The sequence below is a fragment of the Fukomys damarensis genome, unplaced genomic scaffold, assembly GCF_012274545.1.
Source record: "Fukomys damarensis isolate Sample0158 unplaced genomic scaffold, DMR_v1.0_HiC HiC_scaffold_39, whole genome shotgun sequence".
NCBI classification, from domain to species: Eukaryota; Metazoa; Chordata; class Mammalia; order Rodentia; family Bathyergidae; genus Fukomys; species Fukomys damarensis.
The window spans coordinates 55,633,075-55,656,079 of NW_022900951.1; the positions used below are offsets into that span (position 1 = coordinate 55,633,075).

Consider the following 23,005-nt stretch of genomic DNA (forward strand, 5'->3'; position numbering starts at 1 on the left):
TATGAAAAACCAACATCCAATATCACACTAAATGGTCAAAAGCTGAAATCCTTCACACTAAAATCAGTAACAAGACAAGGATGCCAACTGTCACCACTCCTGTTCAATATACTTTTGGAAACATTAGCCACAGCAATTAGATAAGAGAAAGAAATAAAATGAATAAAGATAGGAATGAATAACTCAAATTTTCATTATTTGTATGATTTGATACTCTATATAGAAGACCTCAAGAACTCCACCAAAAGTCTTCTAAAATTAATAACCAAATTCAGTAAAGTAGCTGAACACAAGACCAACACACAAAAATCAAGAGCTTTCCTGTACTTAAAAAACAGACTCACACAGAGAGAAATGGGGCAATCACTTCCTTTCACAATAGTGTCCAAAAAATTGAAATACCTACTAAACAACCTAAGAAAATAAATCAAAGACCTATACTCTGAAAACTACAGCACTCTGAAAAAAAGAGACTGAAGAGGATATCGGAAAATGGAAAGACACCCTTGCTCCTGGGTAGGAAGAATCAGCATAGTGAAAATGGCCATACTTGCAAAATTGCTATGTCAATGCAATCCCAATTAAAATTCCAGCAGCATACATCACAGACCTTCATAAAACAATCCAAAAATTCAATTGCAATAAGAAGAAACCTATAATATCAAAAGCCATTCTAGGCAATAAAGACAAGATAGGGGCTGTCACAATCCCCATCGTGAAACTATATTACAAAGCTACTGTGATAAAAACCATTGTGGTACTGACCTGAAGACCAGTGAAACAGAATAGAAGATGCAGAAACAACTTCTGACATACTCAGCCACCTCATCCTCTAAAAAGGAACCAACCACCCTCACTGGAAGAAAGATAGCCTCTTTAATAAATGGTGCTGGAAAAACTGGATTCAACTGGCCAAAGATTAAAAGTAAACCTATATCTTTCACCATGCACTAAACTAAAATTAAAGTGGAATAAAGATCTAAATATTAAAACAGAAACACTAAAGCGGCTTGAAGAGAACTTAGGTAGAACTCCTGAAGACACTGGTATAGGAAAAGATTTTTTTGAACAAAACCTCAATTGCCTGTGAACTAGCACAATCAACAAATGGGATGTCTTCTTATTAAAAAGCTTCTGAACAGCAACAGAAACTACCAACAGTGTGAAGAGACAACCCACAATGTGGGAAAAAATTTTCACCAGCTGTTCCTCAAAGGTCTACTATCCAGAATACGTGAAGAACTTAAAAAATTCAGACCTCCCAAATTTAAAGACCCAGTCCAAAAATGGGAATGATCAGACATTTCTCAAAGAAGTAGAAATAGCAAATAGATATATGAAAAAATGTTCAACATCAATGGTCTTTGGAGAGATGCAAATGAAAATATTGCTCAGATTCCACCTCACCCCAAAAAGAATGGCTGTTATATCAACCAATGACAAATGCTGATGGGGCTGTAGGGAAAGAGGAGCTCTGCTCCACTGCTGGAGGGAGTATAGACTGGTGCAAAAACTGTAGAAATCAGTATGGAGATATCTCAAAGAACTAGGATTTAAGTCTCATTTGACCCCACTTTTCCCCTGCTGGGTACCTTCCCCAAAGAAATAAAAGAATCCTACCACAGTGATATGTGTGCACAAATAACAGACTCACTGAGAGAGAAATAAGGGAAACAATTTCTTTCACAATACAATCCAAAAAAATGAAGTATCTAGGAATCAATCTAACAAAAGAAGCAAAAGATCTGAAAACTATAGCACTCTGAAAAAAGAAATTGAAGAGGATATAAAAAAATGGAAAGATATCCCCTGTTCCTGGGTAGGAAGAATCCACATAGTGAAAATGGCCATACTACCAAAACTGCTATACAGATTCAATGCAATGCCAATTGAAATTCCAACACTATATTTCACAGAACTAGAAAAAAGAATCCAAAAATTCATTTGGAACCATAAGAGACCTAGAATAGCAAAAGCCATCCTAGGCAACAGACACATGGCAACGGGTATAACAATTCCAAATTTGAAACTATACTATAAAGCCACTGTAATAAAAACAGCATGGTACTGGCAAAGAAACAGGACTGAGGATCAGTGGAACATATTGGAAGACACAAAAACAAATCCAGATATACTCAGCTACCTCATCTTTGACAAAGGAACTGACCATCCTAATTGGAGGAAAGATAGCCTCTTTAGTAAATGGTGTTGGAAAAACTGGATTTCAACCTGCCACAGATTAAAACTGGACCCTTATCTTTCTCCATGCACTAAATTAAAATCCAAGTGGATTAAAGATCTAAATATTAAAACAGAAACACTAAACTTGCTGGAAGGTAAGCTAGGCAGAACTCTTGAAGACATTGGCATAGAAAAAGACTTTTGCTCAGTAGCATGGGAACTAGCAGAAAGAATCAACAACTGGGATCTCATTTTATTAAAAAGCTTCTGTACTGCAAAAGAAACCATCAGCAGAACTAAGAGACAACCTACAATATGGGAAAAAAATTTTCCCAGCTGCTCCTCAGACAAAGGACAATTATCTAAAATATATAAAGAATTCAAAACAATCAGCCCCCCAAAATATAAAGACCCAATTCAAAAATGGGCATCCGAAAAGAACAGACATTTCTCAGACAAAGAAGTAAAAGCAGCAAGTAAATATATGAAAAAATGCTCCACATCACTGGTCATTCGAGAGATGCAGATGAAAACAACACTGAGATTCCACCTCACCCCACAAAGAATGGCTACTATCAAGAAATCACACAATAACAAATGTTGGCAGGGTCGTGGGGAGAAAGGAACCCTTCTCCATTGTTGGTGGGAGTGCAGACTGGTGCAACCACTGTGGAAATCAATATGGAGATACCTCAAAGAGCCTGGCCTGGAGGTTCCATTTGACCCAGCCATCCCTCTGCTGGGCATCTTTCCAAAAGAACTAAAAGAATCATATCACAGTGATGTATGCGCACCCATGTATATAGCAGCACAGTTTGTAACAGCTAAAATTTGGAAATAGCCCATTTGCCCATCAGTTAGTAACTGGATAAAGAAGATGTGGTTTTTCTACAAAATGGAATATTACTCAGCCATAATGAACGAGAAATTAGATTTGTTCATAGGAAAATGGATACATATTGAAGATATACTCCTAAGTGAAATAAATAAATCACACATGTGTAAATACAGAATAGTTTCTCTGGTGTGAATAAACTGCAATAATACATAAGATCCTAATAAGATTACTGACATTGTGAAATGGGAAAGAAGGGGCTAAAGGTGTAGGGAAGATGGGATGGGTAGGGGAAGGGTAATAAGGGAAAAGAAAAAAAATGTGAGATAATGAAAAGATAGAAATAAAGTGTTTGTAGATGGGGAGGGGAGGAGGGGGTGAAGGGAGGGCAGGGACAAGGGGAAAAAATGAGAACCAAGACCTGTCATGTAGAGGTACAAGATCCCAACAATGAATGTAACTGTACTGTATCCCTAAAATGTACCAATAAACTCAATTAAAGCTGGGGAAAAAAACAATGATATGTGTGCACTCATGATCATAGCAACACACTTTGTGATAGTGAAAACCTGGAAGCAGCTCAATTGCCCATCAACAGGAGACTGGATAAAAAAATATGTATTTTTAATATACAGTGGAGTACTGGTCAGCCATAAAGAATGAAAAATTAGAGGGGCCGGGGATTTAGCTCAGTGGTTCTGGCACCTGCCTTGTAAGTACAAGGACCCAAGTTCAATCCCCGGTACCAAAAAAAAATTAGAAACATTTATAGCTAACTAGATGCACACTGAGACAATACTCTTGAGTGAAATAAATAGGACACAAGTGTAAATACCGAATAATTTCTCTAGTGTGAGAAGCTGAAAGTGTAAATAAGGACTAAAAGGTGTAATAGATAATGTGATAGGAAGAAAAGGGGCAAAGGGGAAGGGGAAATGGGAGGGGTAGAGGAAAGGAAAGAAGGAATGGAATACATGTGAAAAAATGGAAACAAAGTCTTTGTAGACAGGGAGGGGTGGAGGGGTTGAAGGGAGGGTCAGGGATGGGGAAAAAAATAAGAATTAAGATGGATTATGTAAAGGTACAAATTTCCAATGATGAATGTCATTATATTGTATACTTTAAATGTACCAATAAAATTAATTTTTAAAATAATAATAATAATAAAACACAAGAAGACGACTTGTGCAGTTCAAGCCATGACAGAATAGCTTGATTCCAACTGGCCTTCCCAATGAACATATTTTTATAAGAGATGGACAAAATATAATGGTTTGAAGGCAGTAAAGTGGTTACCATCTTTGGAAGAAGGGAAATACGCAAGAAAAACCCTGCATTCAACCCAGCTTTATTATATCACATATGGTAAGAAAATCATCACGTGGTTATCCTAACATTTACAGTGGCAAACATTACTAGTGCATATTTATCTGCCCACATTATAGTTTATAAAGCACTTCTCACAAAAACTGTAACTTTAACACTATAATTTTCTAGGATAATATTACTCTCATTTTACATATGAGAAAGCCAAGTAATCTTCCAAATTCACATAGTTGGTATTCATATCACAGATCTAATATTAAGACCCAGGTCTCTAGACTTCAAATCCTGTACTTCTGCTGACTACAGCAGCACACACCCATAGGCCCATCTACTCAGGAGGCCAAGGCAAGATGGTCAAATGAGCTCAGGAATTCCAGGCCAACCTGAGCAACAGAGAAAGACCTCATACAAATTAACCAATTAATTTAAAAATAGAAAAAAATCCTCTACTCCTTTCTTTACTTAAGAGTTCAACTTTTTCACTAGAAAAATCCTTCTATTGAACAAAAGGAAAGGTGTCTAGGAAGGGGGAAGGGATAAGAGAGGGTAATGATGGGGCATAAAGTATGTTATATGCACATATGAAGATGCCACAATGAAACCGAGTCTAATTATTTATATATATATATATAGAAAAGTTCCTTTGAGACTAAATAATATCATTTCCCCCTTAGGTGGAGAAACTGTTACTCTATCAAGTTGAAGATGCTAAAAGCAAAAAGTAATCCATAAATCCAGAATTATGTGTTCAATATTACTTCACTTAACCACTATATAGTAACAACTGTAGTACTGCTATAGCAGATATATGAATGATAAAAGGAACATGGATAATACTGAAGGATGCAACCTCTTCCAGTTTTATACTAGCTTCACCCATTTTCATAGGAGTAACAATTATCTCATTTTACTCACTTTCTCCTCAATTTGGACTTACCAAAATCTGTCTTCGAATAGTTTCTTCTGAAGCAACTGAGGCGTCACACATACACACCAACTTACAAGCAACATGATGCACTGCAAAACAGTAATTAGGTACTTATTAATGCAAAACATTATTTCTCCATTTATATGTACACAAAGAGGAAAAGGATTTAATTGATACCAGTTCTGTTGTTTAAACAATGTTTGTTTGTTTTTGCAGTACTAGGTTAGAACACAGGGCATCATGGATGCTAGGTTACTGCTCTACAACTGAGCTATACCCTCAGCCCCAAAATAACAATTTTAAAGGCCTTTTTAAATAATCAGTTGCTGAAAGTAAAAGATCTGAGATTTATCAAATGAATCATTTGCTTAATGCTTCAGTTAGAGATGTTTGGTTATCAAACTTTAATTTTTGCAGATGTTAAATCCCCAAAACCCAGTGAAGATAACTGATTCCATATGATGCTTTTGTGTGTATCATGCTAACAAAAGAATAATTCCAACTAGAATTGGAACCTAGAACTATTAACATCTGACAAAATCTCTAGACATCAGGACAGTTTTAGATTTTTCTTTGAAAGTGTGAAAGTTTCTAAATATATCTTTTCTTAGGAGACATAAAAATTACTTAAATATAGTTTGAAAAGTACAGATGCATTCATGATACAATTCATTTTCCCTGAAAACAGTAAAGTCTTCATAACTGTAATCTCTTTATTTCTGTAGTTTATTTTATAAAGCATATCCAAGTTTTTTAAAAAATGACTTTGCATATAACTAGTCACCCTTATGTTAGAACTCAGCAGCCATTCCACCTACGTTAAGACCATTTCTAATAAATATTCCATATCAAAAGAGTTTAGTCCTGCTGAAATTACAGGGTAATTGGCATCATTAGATTTTATTGTCCAAATGAAATGTAAAATCTATTCATCTCTTAATAAAGTTAACTTGTTCTGGAAAAAAAGTTTTGGTAAAGTAATTTCTAATCACATATTCACATTGAGTTGAATTTTCAGTTTAGAAAATTTTTTTAAATATTTCCTTTCATTTTGTCAAAATTTACTGACTTAATATTCTCACATACCCTACTCTCAATTATCTTCTCTATCTAAAAGTATATTCAGTACCTCACTCTCAATTTATTTCTTCCCTTCAAACTTCAAACTTAGCTATCTCCTCTTCCCACCTTGAAAAAGAAATCAACTAATCCACTGCGTTTCAAGCTTTTATCCCATTTCTCCTCCTTTTACTGCTAAACTTCTTAAATTGAATAGTCTTATCTACTATTTGTTTCTTGCTACTCACTCATCTCCTTAGAGCCCTGCAATCTCTTTTGCATCCTTAACCACTGTACTGAAACTGCACTCCCATAGATTACCATCCCTGACCTAACAGGAAGATTTCACAATGACCGTAATCTTTTTGAAAAATACTACTTCCCTGTCCTGAAATATCCTGCCTTTGCATTGAGCAGGGTCAGTGTACAGAAAATGTCTTAGTTTAAGAAATTGTCTGGTCCCATGTCACATTCACAATTCAGCTACTGACATTTATTATCAATAAGCCTTCAAGCCAAACGTAGCTGAGGCTATTTTAGTATGTTTTCTGTGTTGCTGTTGCTCTATACTTGTCTTTTCACCAACATATTACCGACCTCCCTGTATTATAAACATCTTGGTTAGGTGGTTGGTGACTGACTTCTTGGAACATCTGCCTTATTCTTTTCTATCAGTGTCCACAGGCTGATATTCAAGTGACTTTAGACAAATTGGTAGCGTTGGGCCCTTTGGAATTTATGAACATTTCATTTTTATCTTTTATTTAGCTTTAACTCATTTTTTCCAGATCCTGGGCATAATGTATGCCATGTATCTTTATTCTAGTGTTTTGCTTTGTCCCTTTCACCAACTCCCTGCCATAACATGGTGTGACAATCCTTAATGACTATGCACTCTATAACTGGGTAGTGAGTCTCCTTTAGAATTGTTTAACCATTCCATGTGGTCTCCTGTTCTTCTTTTTTGTTTTGTTTTTTTTTTCCTCCAGTTCTTAACTAGAAGATGCAAAGTTAAAAATATCATACTATGTTTTCTCAATAACAAGGATTCTTAAAATTCGGTATGCATGAGAATATCTGAAAGCTGTTTTCAAATTATACACATATTTCATCCTGAACCCAAAGAAATCAAAACCACCAATGGTAGAGCCTGAGAATCTGTATTTTAATAGGCTTTGCAAGTGATTCTGAGTTACAGCAATGTTTAAGAACCACTCCTATTTATTTCCCCCACAGCAAACTCAACTACTCCTGTAGCCTCAACTATCATCTTCAAATGAATAACTGCCAAATCTATAGTCCAGCCCAGATTTTTCTCATAAACTCCAGTCTCATATCTCCAACCTCACTGTTACTTTAAATGCAACAAGTCTAAAACTAAAATTTACAACTCATCTTCTATTCTAGGCTTTCCTAATTCTGTTCATCATTCCCCAAGTTTTCCAAATAAATTTTTAAAATGTAGTTTATAAATTTTTATGACTTTTTCATCACATGTCATAATCCAGGCACACTGAATTTGTTTTTTGTTTTGGTTTGGTTTGGTTATTTTTGTTAATTTTTTCCTCATTAAGTTTATTGGTACATTTTAGGTATACAGTACAGTCACATTCATTGTTGGGATCTTGTACCTTTACATGACAGGTCTTGGTTCTCATTTTTTCCCCTTATCCCTGCCCTCCCTTCACCCCCTCCTCCCCTCCCCATTTACAAACATTTTATTTCCACTATACCTGAGGTCTTGGTTCTCATTTTTTCCCCTTATCCCTGCCCTCCCTTCCCCCCCTCCTCCCCTCCCCATTTACAAACATTTTATTTCCATTTGTTCATTTTCTCATGTTTTTTTCCTTTCCCTTATTACCTTTCCCCTAACCTTCCCATTTTCCCTATGCCTTTAGCCCTTTTCTTCCTATTTCACATTGTCAATTATCTCATTAGGATCTTATGTACTATTCGGTATTTACACATGTGTGACTTATTTATTTCACTTAGGAGTATATCCTCAATATGTATCCATTTTCCTATGGATGAATCTAATGTCTCATTCTTTATGGCTGAGTAGTATTCCATTTTATAGAAACCACATCTTCTTTATCCAGTCTCCAACTGATGGGCAAATGGGCTGTTTCCAAGTTTTAGCTGTTACAAACTGTGCTGCTATAAACATAGGTGTGCATATATCATTGTGACATGATTCTTTTAATTATTTTGGAAAGATACCCAGCAGAGGGATGGCTGGGTCAAATTCAATTTGTTTTTAAGGAGACAAAATATCTTCTGATCAATATATTTTCAGGGCAAATCTCTAACTGGGGGCTTTCTGCACTATATTCTATTCTCCACCATATCAAAAAAGTACAATACACATAACACCCAAACATCTGATTAAAACTGATACATGTAGTGAGACAGTATACTGGGAGAGATACTAAGGCTGCAATACTCACTTCATCTACCATATCCTCAATATTTAAGAATCAGTGCATTCTAATATCACACAATTCTCTTGTGTACTCTTTCGGCAACAAAAAAATCCTAACCCTTCCTCTTAATAGTATCTAAGGCTCCCGGGAGCACTGACATCAACACTTAGAGTTAGAGAGAAATGTTCTCCAACAATGCTAATGAAGGAGAAAACACATGAGTAAGTGTATCATTTGATTATATTAATCAATAATTACCCTGTATCCACACTGGAGTTGTATATAGTTTTGTTTATATTCAAAAGATACTAGTAATTTTTTTGGCATTACTAGGGATTTAACACAGGACTTCACACTGAGCTACATCCCAGCCCTTTTTGATGTTTTTGGACAGGGTCTTTCTAAATCACCAAATTTCCAAGGCTGAACACAAACTTGCTATCCTTCTACCTCAGCTTCCCAGAGTGCTGGGATTACAGGTGTGTGACACCAAGCCTGGCTTAGTAAACTGTATTTGTTATATACAGACAAAAGTCATTTGTCTATACAAAGTCAAGCAGTCCAGAGATTTACCCTTTGATTTTTGGCCTCAATGTATCTTCTATAGTAGGGCAAGCCGCATGCATAACTACGTTTGCTGTCATTATACTTGAAAAACAGTAACTGTCTGCACATTAGACTTTGATTGTTTAGCTAAATAATTAGAACTGTACCAGACAGTGAACCACATCCAAAGCATCCAAAATGATGAAATTAGTTTGGAGATTTTATTTTGTTGCTCTTACTCTTGATTTGTGTTCTTGCGGGTATAAAGAACTTCTGGATTTCCTGGGTAATTCATCCCAACATTGATCAAGCTACCTCATGAAGAAACTACATTTTACACTTTCTATAATCCAAATTCCCCACAAGATGATGATTTTTCATTATTAGCAAAGAAGGGGAAATGACTTAGATGTTCTTTCAGAATCCTGAAAATTTTTATCATCTCTTTTCCACAGGAAATAATCCATATCTATAAACATTTTCCACAGTTCTCATTTTCCCATCATTTAATCATCCTTGCTCTTCACCTCTAGACTAACCTCTGAAAAATCATAAAACTGAGGGAAGTATTTGTTTGAGAAACAAATGCTATGGATTGTTTGGTTTGGTTTTAACAAATAGCTAAGAACTGGTCAAGACATTATTAAAACTGCAAGAACAGGGCCAGGGATTTAGCTCAGTGGTTCGGTGGCCTGACTCACAAGCGCAAGGACCCGAGTTCGACCCCCGGTACCAAAAAAAAAAAAAAAACCTGCAAGAACACTAATGAATAGTAAGAAGACTCTGCATAATGAGTCACAAAATGTATACATACATTTAGCAGTCTGCTCTTCACTTATAACCAAATCTACTCTCTTGGCAATTCCCCAGTTCCACAAGTTTACTGCTATGTCTTCAATCTAAACAAAGAGAAACATTTCTTTACTCAGTTAAGATACTGTCCATCTTTAATATTTACTTTATATTTTATGCTTTTGTTGCAATTGTGAGTTATTTCCAGACCTTTCATAATCTAATCACTTTCTACTTGTTCTCCAAAAAGTTTACCCACAGTTAAGAATTACCTTACTGGCCCCTGAGAGTGATTTGTTCATTCCTAACTATATTATTATTATATTATAGTTATATAGTTATTATATTATATTATAATTATACTATTAACTATATTATTTATTCATACTGTTGGCTTCACCTGATACACCTTCTCTGTTTTTTATAATTTTCATTAGTTCACATTTGCCAAACATAGTGCTCACATTTATCATAGGGACTTTCTACCTGAACATAATGCATTTTAATTTTTTTACCCATTCACCTTCCCTCCCTTCAATGCCATTTCCCCTCACCATTTACACTTGATTTGTTTTCATTTTTCCTTCCATTCTTTCCTTTTCAATTTATTTTCCCTTTCTCCCCATCCCTTTCCCCGATCCTCCTCCCTGATCCCCTTGCCATTTGAACATGTCCTTCTTACTTCCCCATATCTACCCTCCATTTTGTTCCTTGTTTACCCTTAGATTTTCTCACAAAACAATGCAATACTTAGACTTGTGTCATTTATTTCACTTAAAATTATGATATAAAGGTGCATCCATTTAACTAAATATGACTCAAATTTATCTCTCTTTATAGCAGAATAGTACTCCATTGTATATAAATACCATATTTCTTCTATTCATTCATTTTATGACAGACATATGGGTTGTTTCCAATATTTAGCTATTACTAGTTGTGCTGCTATAAACATGACTTCGCATATCACTGCAGTATGATAATTAACTCATTTGAGAAGATGCCTAGAAGAATAGCTGGATAAAATGGAACCTCTAGGTTTAGTCTTTTGACTAATCTCCATACTGATTCCATGGAGATTCTATTATCACTCTACAGTATGACTGACAGTGGAGAAGGGATCCTTTTCCCCATGGCTTAGCCAGTGTTATTAGTTGATTTCTTGATGATAGCCATTCTTTCTGGAGATGGAATCTCAGTGTTTTAATTTGCATTTCTCAAATGACCAGTGATGTTAATATTTTTTCATATATATTATTTGCTGTTTGTACTTCTTTACCTGAGAAGTATGTATTTGCTTCAGATGCCCATTTTTAGATTGGGTATTTAAATTTGGGGGGGTCTTATTTATTTTTTGAGTTCTTTATATATTCTAGATATTAGTCCATTGTCTGAGGAGTACCTGGCAAAATTTTTTTCCCATTCTGAGTTATCTCTACACTCTCTTAGTGGTGTTTTTTGCTGTACAAAAGCTTTTTAATTTGATGTGATCCCAGTTGCTAATTATTTGTAATATTTCCCATGCCATCAAAGTTTTGTTCATAAAGTCTTTGCCTACACTTATGTCTTCAAGAGTTGTACCTATTCTATCTTCAGCAGATTTAGTGTTTCTGTTTTAATATTTAGAGCTTTGATCCATTTCAATTTTAGTTTAGTTTATGTTTAGAGATATGGGTCTTGTTTCAATCTTTGGCATGTGGAAAGTCAGTTTTCCCAGCACCATTTATTAAAATGGACATCTTTCTTATTTTGATGGCTCCTTTGTCAAAGATAAGGTACCTGAGTGTGAAATTGTTTCTGCATCTTCTATTCTGCTCCATTAATCTTTGGGTCTGTTTGTTTGTTTGTTTGTTTGTTTTATTACCAGTGCCATGCTGTTTTTATCACAGTAGCTTTGTAGCATAACTTCAAATTGGGGAATGTGATGCTTCCTGCCATATTCTTGTTAACTACAATTGCTTTTGCTATTATGGATCTCTTCTGGTTCCATTTGAATTTTACAACTGTTTTCTCTAGTTCTGTAAGGTATGCTATTAGTATTTTGATCAAGACTGCATTAAATCTGTAATAAAAATTTTAGAAGTATGCCCATTTTCAATATATTGGTTCTGCCTATCCAAGAACAAAGGATACCTTTCCATTTCCTGACAGCCTCCTTGATCTCCTATTTCAGAGTACTATGGTTTTCAATGTATAGGTCCTATACTTCCTTTGTTAGATTGCTGCCTATGTATTTCATTTTGCTTGATGCTGTTGTGAAAGGTGTGGTTTCCCTGATTCCTATCTAAGTGAAACTGTTATTTGTGTATAAATGCTATTGATAATTGAGTGATAACTTTATATCCTGTTATGCTACCAAATTTGGTTATTTAATCTAGGAGTCTTTTGGTGGAGTTTGGGGGTCTTCTATGTAAAGTAACATGTCATTAGCAAGTAATAATAATTTAATTTCTTCCTTTCCTATATTTTCCTTTATTTCTCTCTCTTAATTGCTCTGGCTAATGTTTCCAGAACTACATTGAACAGTAGCAGTTATAGTGGGCATCCTTATCTTGTTCCTAATTTTAGAGTGAAAGCTTTGTTTTTGACCATTTAGTATGACATTAGCTGTTGGTTTGTCATAGAAGTTTCCATCAGATTGGGGTAAAGACCTTTTTTCAATTTTCTGTAGGGCTTTCATAATGAATGGGAGGACTTTGTCAAGTGCTTTTTCTGCATCTATTTAGATGATTATGTGGGTTTTGTCCTTGGTTCTGTTGATGCGGTATATTACACTTATTGATTTGCATATGTTGAACCATCTTTGCATCACTGGAATGAATCTTCCTTGGTCATGATGTATAATCTTCTTGATGATTTGCTGCACTCTGTTTGCCAGTAGGTCATTAAGGATTTTTGCATCTATGTTCATTAAGGAGATTGGCCTGTAGTTCTCTTTCTTGGTTGGGTCATTCTGTGGTTTTTATTATCAGAGTAATGCTTCCTTCCAGGAATATATTTGGAAATATTGCTTCCCTTTTAATTTCATCAAAGTTTGAGGTGGCATTAGATCTCTATAGTTTTTGAGAATTCAGCAAAGATTAAGCCCACTCAGTTTTTCTGATGTAAGAATTCACTGCTATAAATTTCCCTCATAGGAGGGCTTTCATTGCATCCCATATGTTCCAGTATGTTGTACTGGAATTATGTTTTAATTGTAGAAACTATCAAATTTCTTCTTCAATTTCAGCAGTGACTCATTGCTTGTTCAGGGGGGTGGTATTTCATTTGCAGGTGTTCTATCGATTTTTGTGGTGTCTTTTGCCATTGACTTCCAATTTCATTACACTATGATCTAATAATATGCATGGGATAATTTCAATTCCTTTGTGTTTACTTAAGCATGTTCTATGAGATAGTATTTGGTCTATTTCGAATAAATTTCTGTGTACAGATGAGAATGTATATTCTGTTGTTGTAGTGTGGAACACTCTGTAGATTTCTACTAAGTCTTATTTCTTCAAAGGTTTGGTTTGGTTCTGATTTCTCTTTGTTGTTTTTTGTCTAGTTGATTTATCTATTTGTGACAATGTAGTATGGAGGTCCCCATTAAAATTATATTAGTGCTTATCTGATTTTTTTATCCATTGGTGTTTATATGATATAGATGGGTGTGCCACTATTTGGTACATATATACTTATAATTGTTACCTCTTTCTCACAGATTTTTCCTTTAACAACTATTTAGTGACCTTCTTTGTCTCTTGTGATGAGTTTTGGCTTAAAATTCACTTTCTGCAAATAGAATAGCTACCCCTACTTTTTTCTAGGTTTCTGTTGCATGGAGTATTCTTTCCATCCTTTGACTTTCAGTCTATGAGTTTCTTTTCAAGTTCAATAGGTTTCTTGTATGTAGCATATTGTTGGATCTTAATTTTTGATCTATTCTAATCTATTTCCTTTAATTGGAATTGAGACTATTCACACTAATCGTTGTAATTGATAGGTATTGACTTCTCCTTGTCAATATATTATTTTCCTGTTGTTGGTTCCCTTTCTCTATTTGCTTGCCTTGGCTGGTACATTTATTACATTTGAAATCTTGAAATTATTTGCTTCATTATCTTTTTCTAGAATATCCTTTAGAACTTTGTGGAATGCTAGTTTGGTGGACATGAATTTCTTCAGGTGTTCATAATCATGGAAATATCTTATTTCTACATCAATTCATATAAATCTGAGTTGAAGGCTGTTTTCTTTAAAGACTTGAAATACTTCACACCAACTTCTCCTTGACTTAAGGGTTTGTGTTGAAAAGTCTGCTGTGATCTAATGGATTTTCTTTTATAGGTGATTTGTTTCTTTTCTCTAACAGCTTTTAACATTTTGTTCTTCTGCTGAATTTCTGGAGTTTTGACTATTATATGCTTTGGTGCCTTTTTTTCTGATCATGGCTAATTGGGAGTTTCTATGCCTAACATATCAAATTATTTTACTGTGCCTGGAAAGTTTTCTGCTACTACATCTGTTAACAGGTTTTTTATGTCCCTTGTGCTATCTTCTGATTTTTCAGTGATTCCAATTAATCTCATATTAATCTTCTTTGCATCATCTATCAGCTGTTTAACTGATTTTTCATGGCCCCTTGCTATTTCAAAGAACTCTTTCAGGCCAGAGATGTAGCTCAGCAGTGCCAGGCCTAACTGGCAAGCACAAGGTCCTGAGTTTGTTCTCCAGTACTGGGAAAAAAAAAGAAATCTTATAGCTAATCACAACCCTATTTCCTAAATCTAACATTCTGTCTTCACATTAGTTAACTATGCTGTGTATATTTTCAATAGAATTTTTAGGGCTGGGGATTTAGCTCAGTGGTCCTACCACCTGCCTCGAAAGTGCAAGTTTGATCCCCAGTACCAAAAAAAAAAAAAAAAGAATTTTTAATCTTCTGGATATGTTTTACAGAATCCAGTTCTTTCCTACATTGGGAATTCATGGTTTCCATCACTTTCTTAAGATTATTTTTATCTGTATCTACTCTAGATTCACTAACCATGTCTTTCATTATGGTCATCATCTCTTTAGGTATCTGTGTAATTATTTCTGTTGGTTTTTTGTTTTTGTTTTTTGGTTTTTTTACCTACTGATACATCTGCTTTCTTACATTTCAGAAAGTTTAACTTTTGATTTATCCTACTACAGTGCTCTCTGGATTTGCCTTGGGCAAGCTTGAGATCTGGGGTTGCATCTTCCTTTCATGTTTTCTCATTTTTTTGGTGTTGTTTTTGTTTGTTTTCTGCATTCATGCTTGTAAATTGCTTATGGTGGTAGCTTTCTTACTGGTATTGAAACCTCTTTAGGAAATGACTTTTCAGAGATATCTTCTAGTGGTAGCTGGATTTTGGCCTTTAAGTCTATCCCATGATCTTGCCTTTTCTCTTTATTAGGGATGAGAGGTTTGCAGCCTATTTGACCTAGCATCCACTTCTTTGGAAGTAGACTGTAGCATTATTTATGTCCTCCAGACAATCTAAGTATTGTAATACAAGGATGATTAACTGATCACAGCAACTAGACACCTTGTCTGAAGTAATACAATCAGCAATAACAGTAGTATCAAACAGACTGGAAAATGAAAAACTAACAACTAATAATTTGCCACTTTTAACCATATGTACAAGATTTATAACAAAATCTAACAGAAGTCAGAAAATTATATACAATAAATATCTACTCAATAGAGCAATTTTATCCTAAGGAGAGAAAAATAAAAGGGAGAAGAGGAAAAAATAGAGAAATAAAAGAAGAAAAAGATTAGAAGCAAGGCTAAAGGACAAAGGAAGATTAATCAACCTTTAGGAAACAGGTGAAGAAGACAAGAGGGAAGAAAAAATGAACAAAAACAGAGACAAAATGAAACAAAAACATGCAAACAACATTCATCCTCACAAAGACAGGAAAAAAAGCAAAGAAAATAAAAACAAATGAACAAAGACTTTAAAAAAAAGAAAATCAAAAAAGTTTTTCTGTGATTTCAAGCCTATATTTATCTTCTGGGGTCTTTAGCTTTATGGCAGTGTCCAATTCAAGGCAGTCAGAGCCCAAATCCATGCCAGATAATCCCAGCAAACTGGAAGTAGGATTAAGGAGAGGTGCTGGGTAATCCTAGCAGGCCTGCAGTAGGATCAGGGTGTGAGGTTCGTTCTGGGACTTTCAAGTCCACAAATGTCCAAGCTGAACCTGATGTCTAGACGTAAGAGTTGTGGTCTGAGTCGTCTACCTTGTAACACTCAGGGTATATCTTGCTGTCCTGCCCATGGCTCCCTGACCATGGACATCTCCCAGGATTGTTCCTCATCCAGTCACTGTGGTAGTTTAACGCTGGGAGCCCTGAGATGAAGGAAATCTGTGGCTGCTGTAAGTCTGTGGCTCTGCTGGCCCGTCCCTAAAACAACATCTGACTAAGCATGGTAAGTGACATGGCAGTCACTTGGACTGGAGTCACTCATCAGCTATTTCATCACACAGCATCCACTGCTATGTTCCATTGGTTTTTCTCTCTGGAGGTCTCTACAGTTGCCACTTTCACTGTGTCTCTGACATAGGAGATTAGGGCATGGTCAAGCTGGCTGAGGAAGTAGGCATAACCTATTAATTACAAGATCCCGGTACACCTGCTCAGAACAGTTCCCAAAGCTCTACATGTCAACTTCTCATGAGAATTCCAGCAGATTTTCAATAGGATGGCCTAGACCTGATGTCAGCCTGAGGTATGGGATCCCAGCACTGCCTCTCAGGACCCATAAGTAGAAGTTCTCATGGTTTTCCTCAAGATTTGGGCAGAATAAAAGGACAAAGATGACAAGAAGAGCTTGCTATCATGGCTTCCCTCGTGAAAATTCACCTTGCATCCTCCAGGGTGTCCTTTTATCTTGCTTTTTCCTCTTTTACTCAGCCCAAGCTTGCTCTGCAAAGCCAGTTTCTCTCTCACTCTTTACTTTTACTTTTTCAAATAAACTTTGCCACTACTTTTTGCTCATTCCATTCAATTCTTTGTTTGAGATGAAAAAATCTGGAATGTAAATCTGGAAGGAGAGGTATGCAACCCAGAACTTAGTAATGTTTAATTGGCAAGCCACTTTTAGAAAGAGCTACGAGGTAACATTTTGACATAACTAGAAAGAGAATCAAAAGACAGGAGATTCTGATAACATCTCTGTAGATTCGATCTTCCTTTCTTATGCCACAAGCCAGGAGCCAGGGAGAAAGTGTAGATTGTCCTTCCTTTTCCTGCATTATGGTCTGTCTCTTCAGTTTCTCTATAGGTTCCAATTTTCCCTTCAGGTCCTTCCTGGGTCCCAGGGATACACCCTTCATCTTCTTTCCTTCCCCAAGTTGTGATTTTCTAGTGTCTGTCTCCTCCCTTTATTTTTATGTAACTGAAATCCATTTCAGTCTCACCAGTAACATGTTTGTGCAACTATACAAAATTTCACCAAGCATCATAGTTTACATTTTTCTCTTGCTTTTGTTCTGCCCCTGCTTTTTTTTCCTGCAAGGAGGCAAATCCAAGGTCTTCCTAATGTTAGGCAAATGCTGTACCACTGAACTACACTCCCAATCCTCTTCCTTGGATTTTTATATTCATTAAGTATCATACAATTTGGCAATTAATTGTATTACTTTGTAGAACTGATTTTTTGTGCTTTTTTGGTTTGGAAGTTTTATTTGGGGTGGAGGGATTAGGTACTGGGGATTGAAGACAATGCATTCACACTGAGCTATATCCCCAACACTATTTTTAATTTTTTGTTTTGTTTTGCTTTATATTTTATTTTACTTTATTTTATTTTCTCAATAAGAGTCTCACTAATCTGTACTGGCTGGGCTTAAATTTGTGATCCTCCTACCTCAGCCTCCCAGAGTGGAAAGATTACAGGCACTGGCTTGTTTTTGGTTTTGTCCTGGATCAAACCTAGGACTTCCTGCATGCTAGGCAAGCACTCTACTACTGAGCTATAATCCTAGCTCTATTCTTTAATTGTTTTAGTTATTATTCTTATTTCCCAACTAAGTCTTTAATAGCAAATATCATGTCTTAAAGAGTTTATATAGCATTTTTGATACCTGCCAAAATTCTAAAGAAAATACAATCAATTGATAAGATTTGTTGTTTTACTATGTTTTGTTCTGAGGATTAGGGGGACAATGTTTCTAATGCTTCTGCAGATGATCAAGTAGAACTTAGTCAACTGGATGCAAAACTAAATCAAGCTCACAATGTCTCAAGAAAAAAATGAAAAGCCAGGCATAGTGGTACACATTTATACTCCCAGAACTATGGAAAGCTAAGGCAAGATGGCTGCAGGTTCCAGTCCAGCATAGGCAACTTAGCAATTTATCAACACCTTGCCTCAAAATAAAAAATAAAAAGTTCTGGAGATGTAGCTCAGTGCAAAGGCCCTGGGTTCAATCTTCAGTACTACACAGAAAAGTAAAAGACAAAAAATATGTGCAACTAGGGATAGGTTGTTTTCTGGCAAGAAAACTCTGAAGGCAATAATTGTTCCTGGATGGACCTGTTGCCAGAGACCAATATGGCATAGCTCTGGTTTAAATTTCCCAAGGTACTATGATGAATATGATAGAAGCTATATACCATTACCTTATAATAAATATATTGGTAGCAATGTAGCTAAGGGGAATAACCAAAACTAAAAACAAAATAATTTATAAACAACATCACTGTGATTTTTTGTGTGTGTGTGCTGGGGATCGAATGGACCTCATATATGCTAGGCAAGCAGTCTATCATTGAGCTACAACCCTCATCCAATATTTTAAAGTTTTTCTTCAGTACCATTTTTTTCACCTACAGTTCCTTTTTCTAATGAGCTTCCATTTAAACAGATTCTTTATCTCTCTGTCATTTTACTTACTATTTTGGAGCTAACTGTCACATCCTCACACGATTCTCTACCCCATCACATGGTATGCCCATACAATAGTTGATCTAATGATGATTTTTCACATGATGTATTATTTGATTTGTATAGCTAAAAACCCATGGAGTTAAATAATTGACACTAAGTTTCCCAGAGGAACAAATGGTATGAGGGTTTTAGGAGGGAAAATAAATATCGAGACTTTAAAAAAGCTATATTTTGGGCATTTTGGAAAACAATTTGGAAATATGTAAAAAAAAAGCCCTAAAAGTTCATATCTCTATCCTAAGAAAACAGTCCAAGCCATATGAGGATATAACCTTTGAATTTAATAATATTCCTTATATCATTATTTATGATAGAGAAAAATAAGGATATATAAATATCCTTATAATATATATATATTTATATAAATATATAAATAAGGATAAATAAATATATAAAATAAGCAATATAAATATTGATAGGTAGATGAATATGTGATAAAGCAAATACAGTAAGACATTTAGAATTGTAATAGCTCTGTGGTAGAGCACTTCCCTAGCATACACAAGGCCAAGTTCTATCACCAGCACTACAAAAAAGCAAGAAAAAAATGTTTACATCTGTAGAATCTAAGTGGTTGCAATACAGTTGTCCACTTTCAAATTCTTCAAATTTTATTTTTGTGGTTCTGGGGATGGAACTCAAGGCCACATACATGCTATGCAAATGCTTCATGACCGAGCTACATGCCAAGCTCCTCAATTTTTTTGAAATTTTTAAAAATACAATGTTGGGGGAAAAGAGGAAATTATGAATGACAAAGATATTACCTCTAGCCTATATTTATAGCTCTATAAATTTTAAGTATGAAAGTTATTAAAGAAATTTCATTAAAATGATAGCTATATTGATGTGATAAGTGATACTTTTCTCCATTTAAAAAACTTTTTGTAAAGTATATTACTTTAATTTTGTGCTTTTTCACATTGCATTACAAAGGGTAAGGTAGATTATTATTATAAATATTTCATAGTCACAAAAATGCATAATTTGTTCAACAGATGTGTAGTAAGCAGCCAAGTTGTGGAAGGTTTGTAGTAGGTTTATATAAATCTGTAATGATAAACAGCAAATATATACAACAAAGAGAAGTAAATAGTATGAAGTTTAGGCTTTCTAGAAAGAAAACAAATTCAAGGCATTTCCAAAATCAAGTAAGACTTCTTATCAAATTAGACAAGATTCTTGGCACTAAATCTTAAAGAACATTTTCACTAACAGGTAAACACAAGGAAAAAAGACTGTAATTTTAAAAAACTTACTAAGTAATCTGCTAAAAGACATTAGAACTAATAAGTTCAGCAGGGTTATGGAATGCAAGACAAATATACAAGCATCTATTCTATTTCTATACACTTGCAAATTATCATTTGAAATTAAGAAAGTAATTACATTTATAATATCACAAAGAATAATGAGGAATAAACCTATTAAAATAAGTGGAAAACCTACACATCAAAGCTAAACAATTAAAGAAGACTTAACAAATGGAAAAACATACCACTTTCAAGAATCAGAAGACTTAGTACTCTTAAGAAAACAGTACTCCCTAAATTGACCTACATATTCAACAGTAGTCCTAGTCCTGATCAAAATTCCAACTGGCTTCTTTGCACAAATTGATTAGCTGATCCTAAAATTCATATGAAAATGCAAAGTACCACGAATAGTCAAAACAGTCTTACAAAACAAGGATGAAATTAAGGAGATGTGTTTTCCAATTTCAAAACATACTACAAAGCTACAGTAATCAAACAATGTGGTAATGGCATAAAGATAGACATATGGATCAACAGAATAGAAGAGTCTGAAAATAAACCCTCATATTTATGGTCAAGGGTGCTAAAACAAATGGAGAAAAAAGTTTTCAACTAATGTTGCCAGGACAACTTGGTAACCACATGCAAAAGAATGAAGTTAAATCCCTTCTTATACCATACACAAAAATAAATTTAAAATAGATCATAGGCTGAAATGTAAGGAGTAAAGGGATAAAATTCTTTTTAAAAGAAAATTAGTTATGGTACTTTATTTTTTATTAGTGCATGTTTGCAGTACATAATGTTTACATTCTTTATGTAGAGTTGGTACATGCATGTAACAATTCCTTTCTTCACTTCCTTTCCCTCCCCTCCCTCCCTCTCTCCCTTCCTTGACCCCCTTCGCCATTAAGATGTATCTCCCTATTTTCTATTACGTATCTTTTATTCTGCTCTTTATTTATAATTTCAGTTTCTCATACAAGAAAAACCATGCAATATTTAAGCTTGTGTGTCATTTATTTCACTTAACATTATGGTTTCAAGGTGCATCCATTTTCCTACAAATGATTCAGGTTTATCTTTCTTTATGGCACAGTAGTACTCCATTGTATATAAATACCACATTTTCTTTATTCATCCATCTGTTGATGGACATATAGGCTACTTCCAAGATTTAACTGTTATGAATTTGCTGCTACAAACGCTGGTATGCATGTATCACTGTAATATGATGTCTTCAATTTTTTCTGGAAGATAACTAGAAGGGGAATAGTTAGGCCAAATGATATTTCTAGTTTTAATGTTTTAAAGGAATCTCCATAACGGATTTTCATAGTAGTTGTATGAGTTTCCATTCATACCAACAACGTAGAAGTGTTCCTTTTTCCCTGCAGCCTTGGCAGTATTTGTCATTATTTTATTTCCTAATGATAGTCATTCTCTCTGGGGTATAATGGAATTCCAGTGTTTTAATTTTCACTCCTCTAATGTCCAACAATGTTGAGTATTTCATGTATTTATTAGCCATTTATATATCTATAAAGTGTCTATTCATTTCACTTGCTATTTTATGATTGGGTCTTTTATGTTGCGGAGGTATAATTTCTTGAGTTATTTTGTATTCTAGATATTAGTCCTCTGAAGAGTAGCTGGTAAAAGAAAATATAGGAGTAAATCCTCATGATTTTGAGTCAGGAAAAGCCTTCTTAGATGTGTAATGAAAAGCATAATCAATGACAGAAAAAAATTAGACTTCATCAAAAATAACCTTTTCGCTTCAAAAGATACCATCAAGAAAATAAAAACACAACCCACAGAAATGGGAAAAAATATTTATAACGTTTCTCATAAGGGATCTGTATCTAGAATACATACAGATTCTACTATTCATAATAAAAAGAAAAACAATACAACTTTTAAATTGTCAAATGATCTTAACAGACATTTCTACAATGAAAATATATAATGATCTACAAGCACATGAAAAAAATGCTCAATAACATTAGCCATCAGAGAAATGTAAATCAAAAATCTCACTTAAATATAACTTCATATCCACTGAGACATCTACTATCAAAAATCTGAAAAGTGTTAGTGAAGATATGGAGAAACTAGTAGCCTGGTATACTGTTGATGGACTGTAACATCATATGTCCATTATGGAAAACAGTATGGTAATTCTTCAAAAAATTAAAAACAGAATTACCACATGATTATTAGCTATTCCACTTCTGGGTATATATCCATAAGAATTGAAATTCAGAATTTAAACAGATATTTACACACCCAAGATCATGGCAGTATTATTCACAACAGGCAAAAAAGTGAAGGCAAATGTCAATTAACAGATGAGTGGATAAACAAAATATGATACATAGGTACAGTAGAGTACTAGCCTTTAATAGGCAAGAAATTTGACACATGCCACAACAGAGATGAACCTTGAGAATACTATGCTAAATGAAGTAAGCTAATTACAAAAATACATATATTACATAATTCCATTTATATATCTATATGAGGCACTAAGAGTAGTCAGACTTATGAAACAGAATGCTAAGGCCTGGGATTTGGCTCAGTGGCACCACACCTGCCTCACAAAAGCCCAAGGTCCTGAGTTTAACCCCCAGTTCCAAAAAAAAAAAAAAAAAAAAAAAAAAAAAAAAAAAAAAAAAAAAAAAAAAGAG

General features: G+C 34.6%; 1 protein-coding gene across 1 annotated transcript in view; it reads right to left on the reverse strand.

Annotated features, from left to right (window-relative positions):
• The window catches only part of Tex11 (testis expressed 11), a 478,576-nt gene that overhangs the window by 426,591 nt on the left and 28,980 nt on the right, over window positions 1-23,005 (reverse strand). The window contains exons 4-5 of the mRNA XM_033760433.1: window positions 10,113-10,197; window positions 5,280-5,359 (exon numbers count right to left, since the gene is read on the reverse strand). Of these exons, the coding sequence (XP_033616324.1) occupies window positions 5,280-5,359; window positions 10,113-10,197 (165 nt within the window). The remainder of the gene's footprint in view (window positions 1-5,279; window positions 5,360-10,112; window positions 10,198-23,005) is intronic.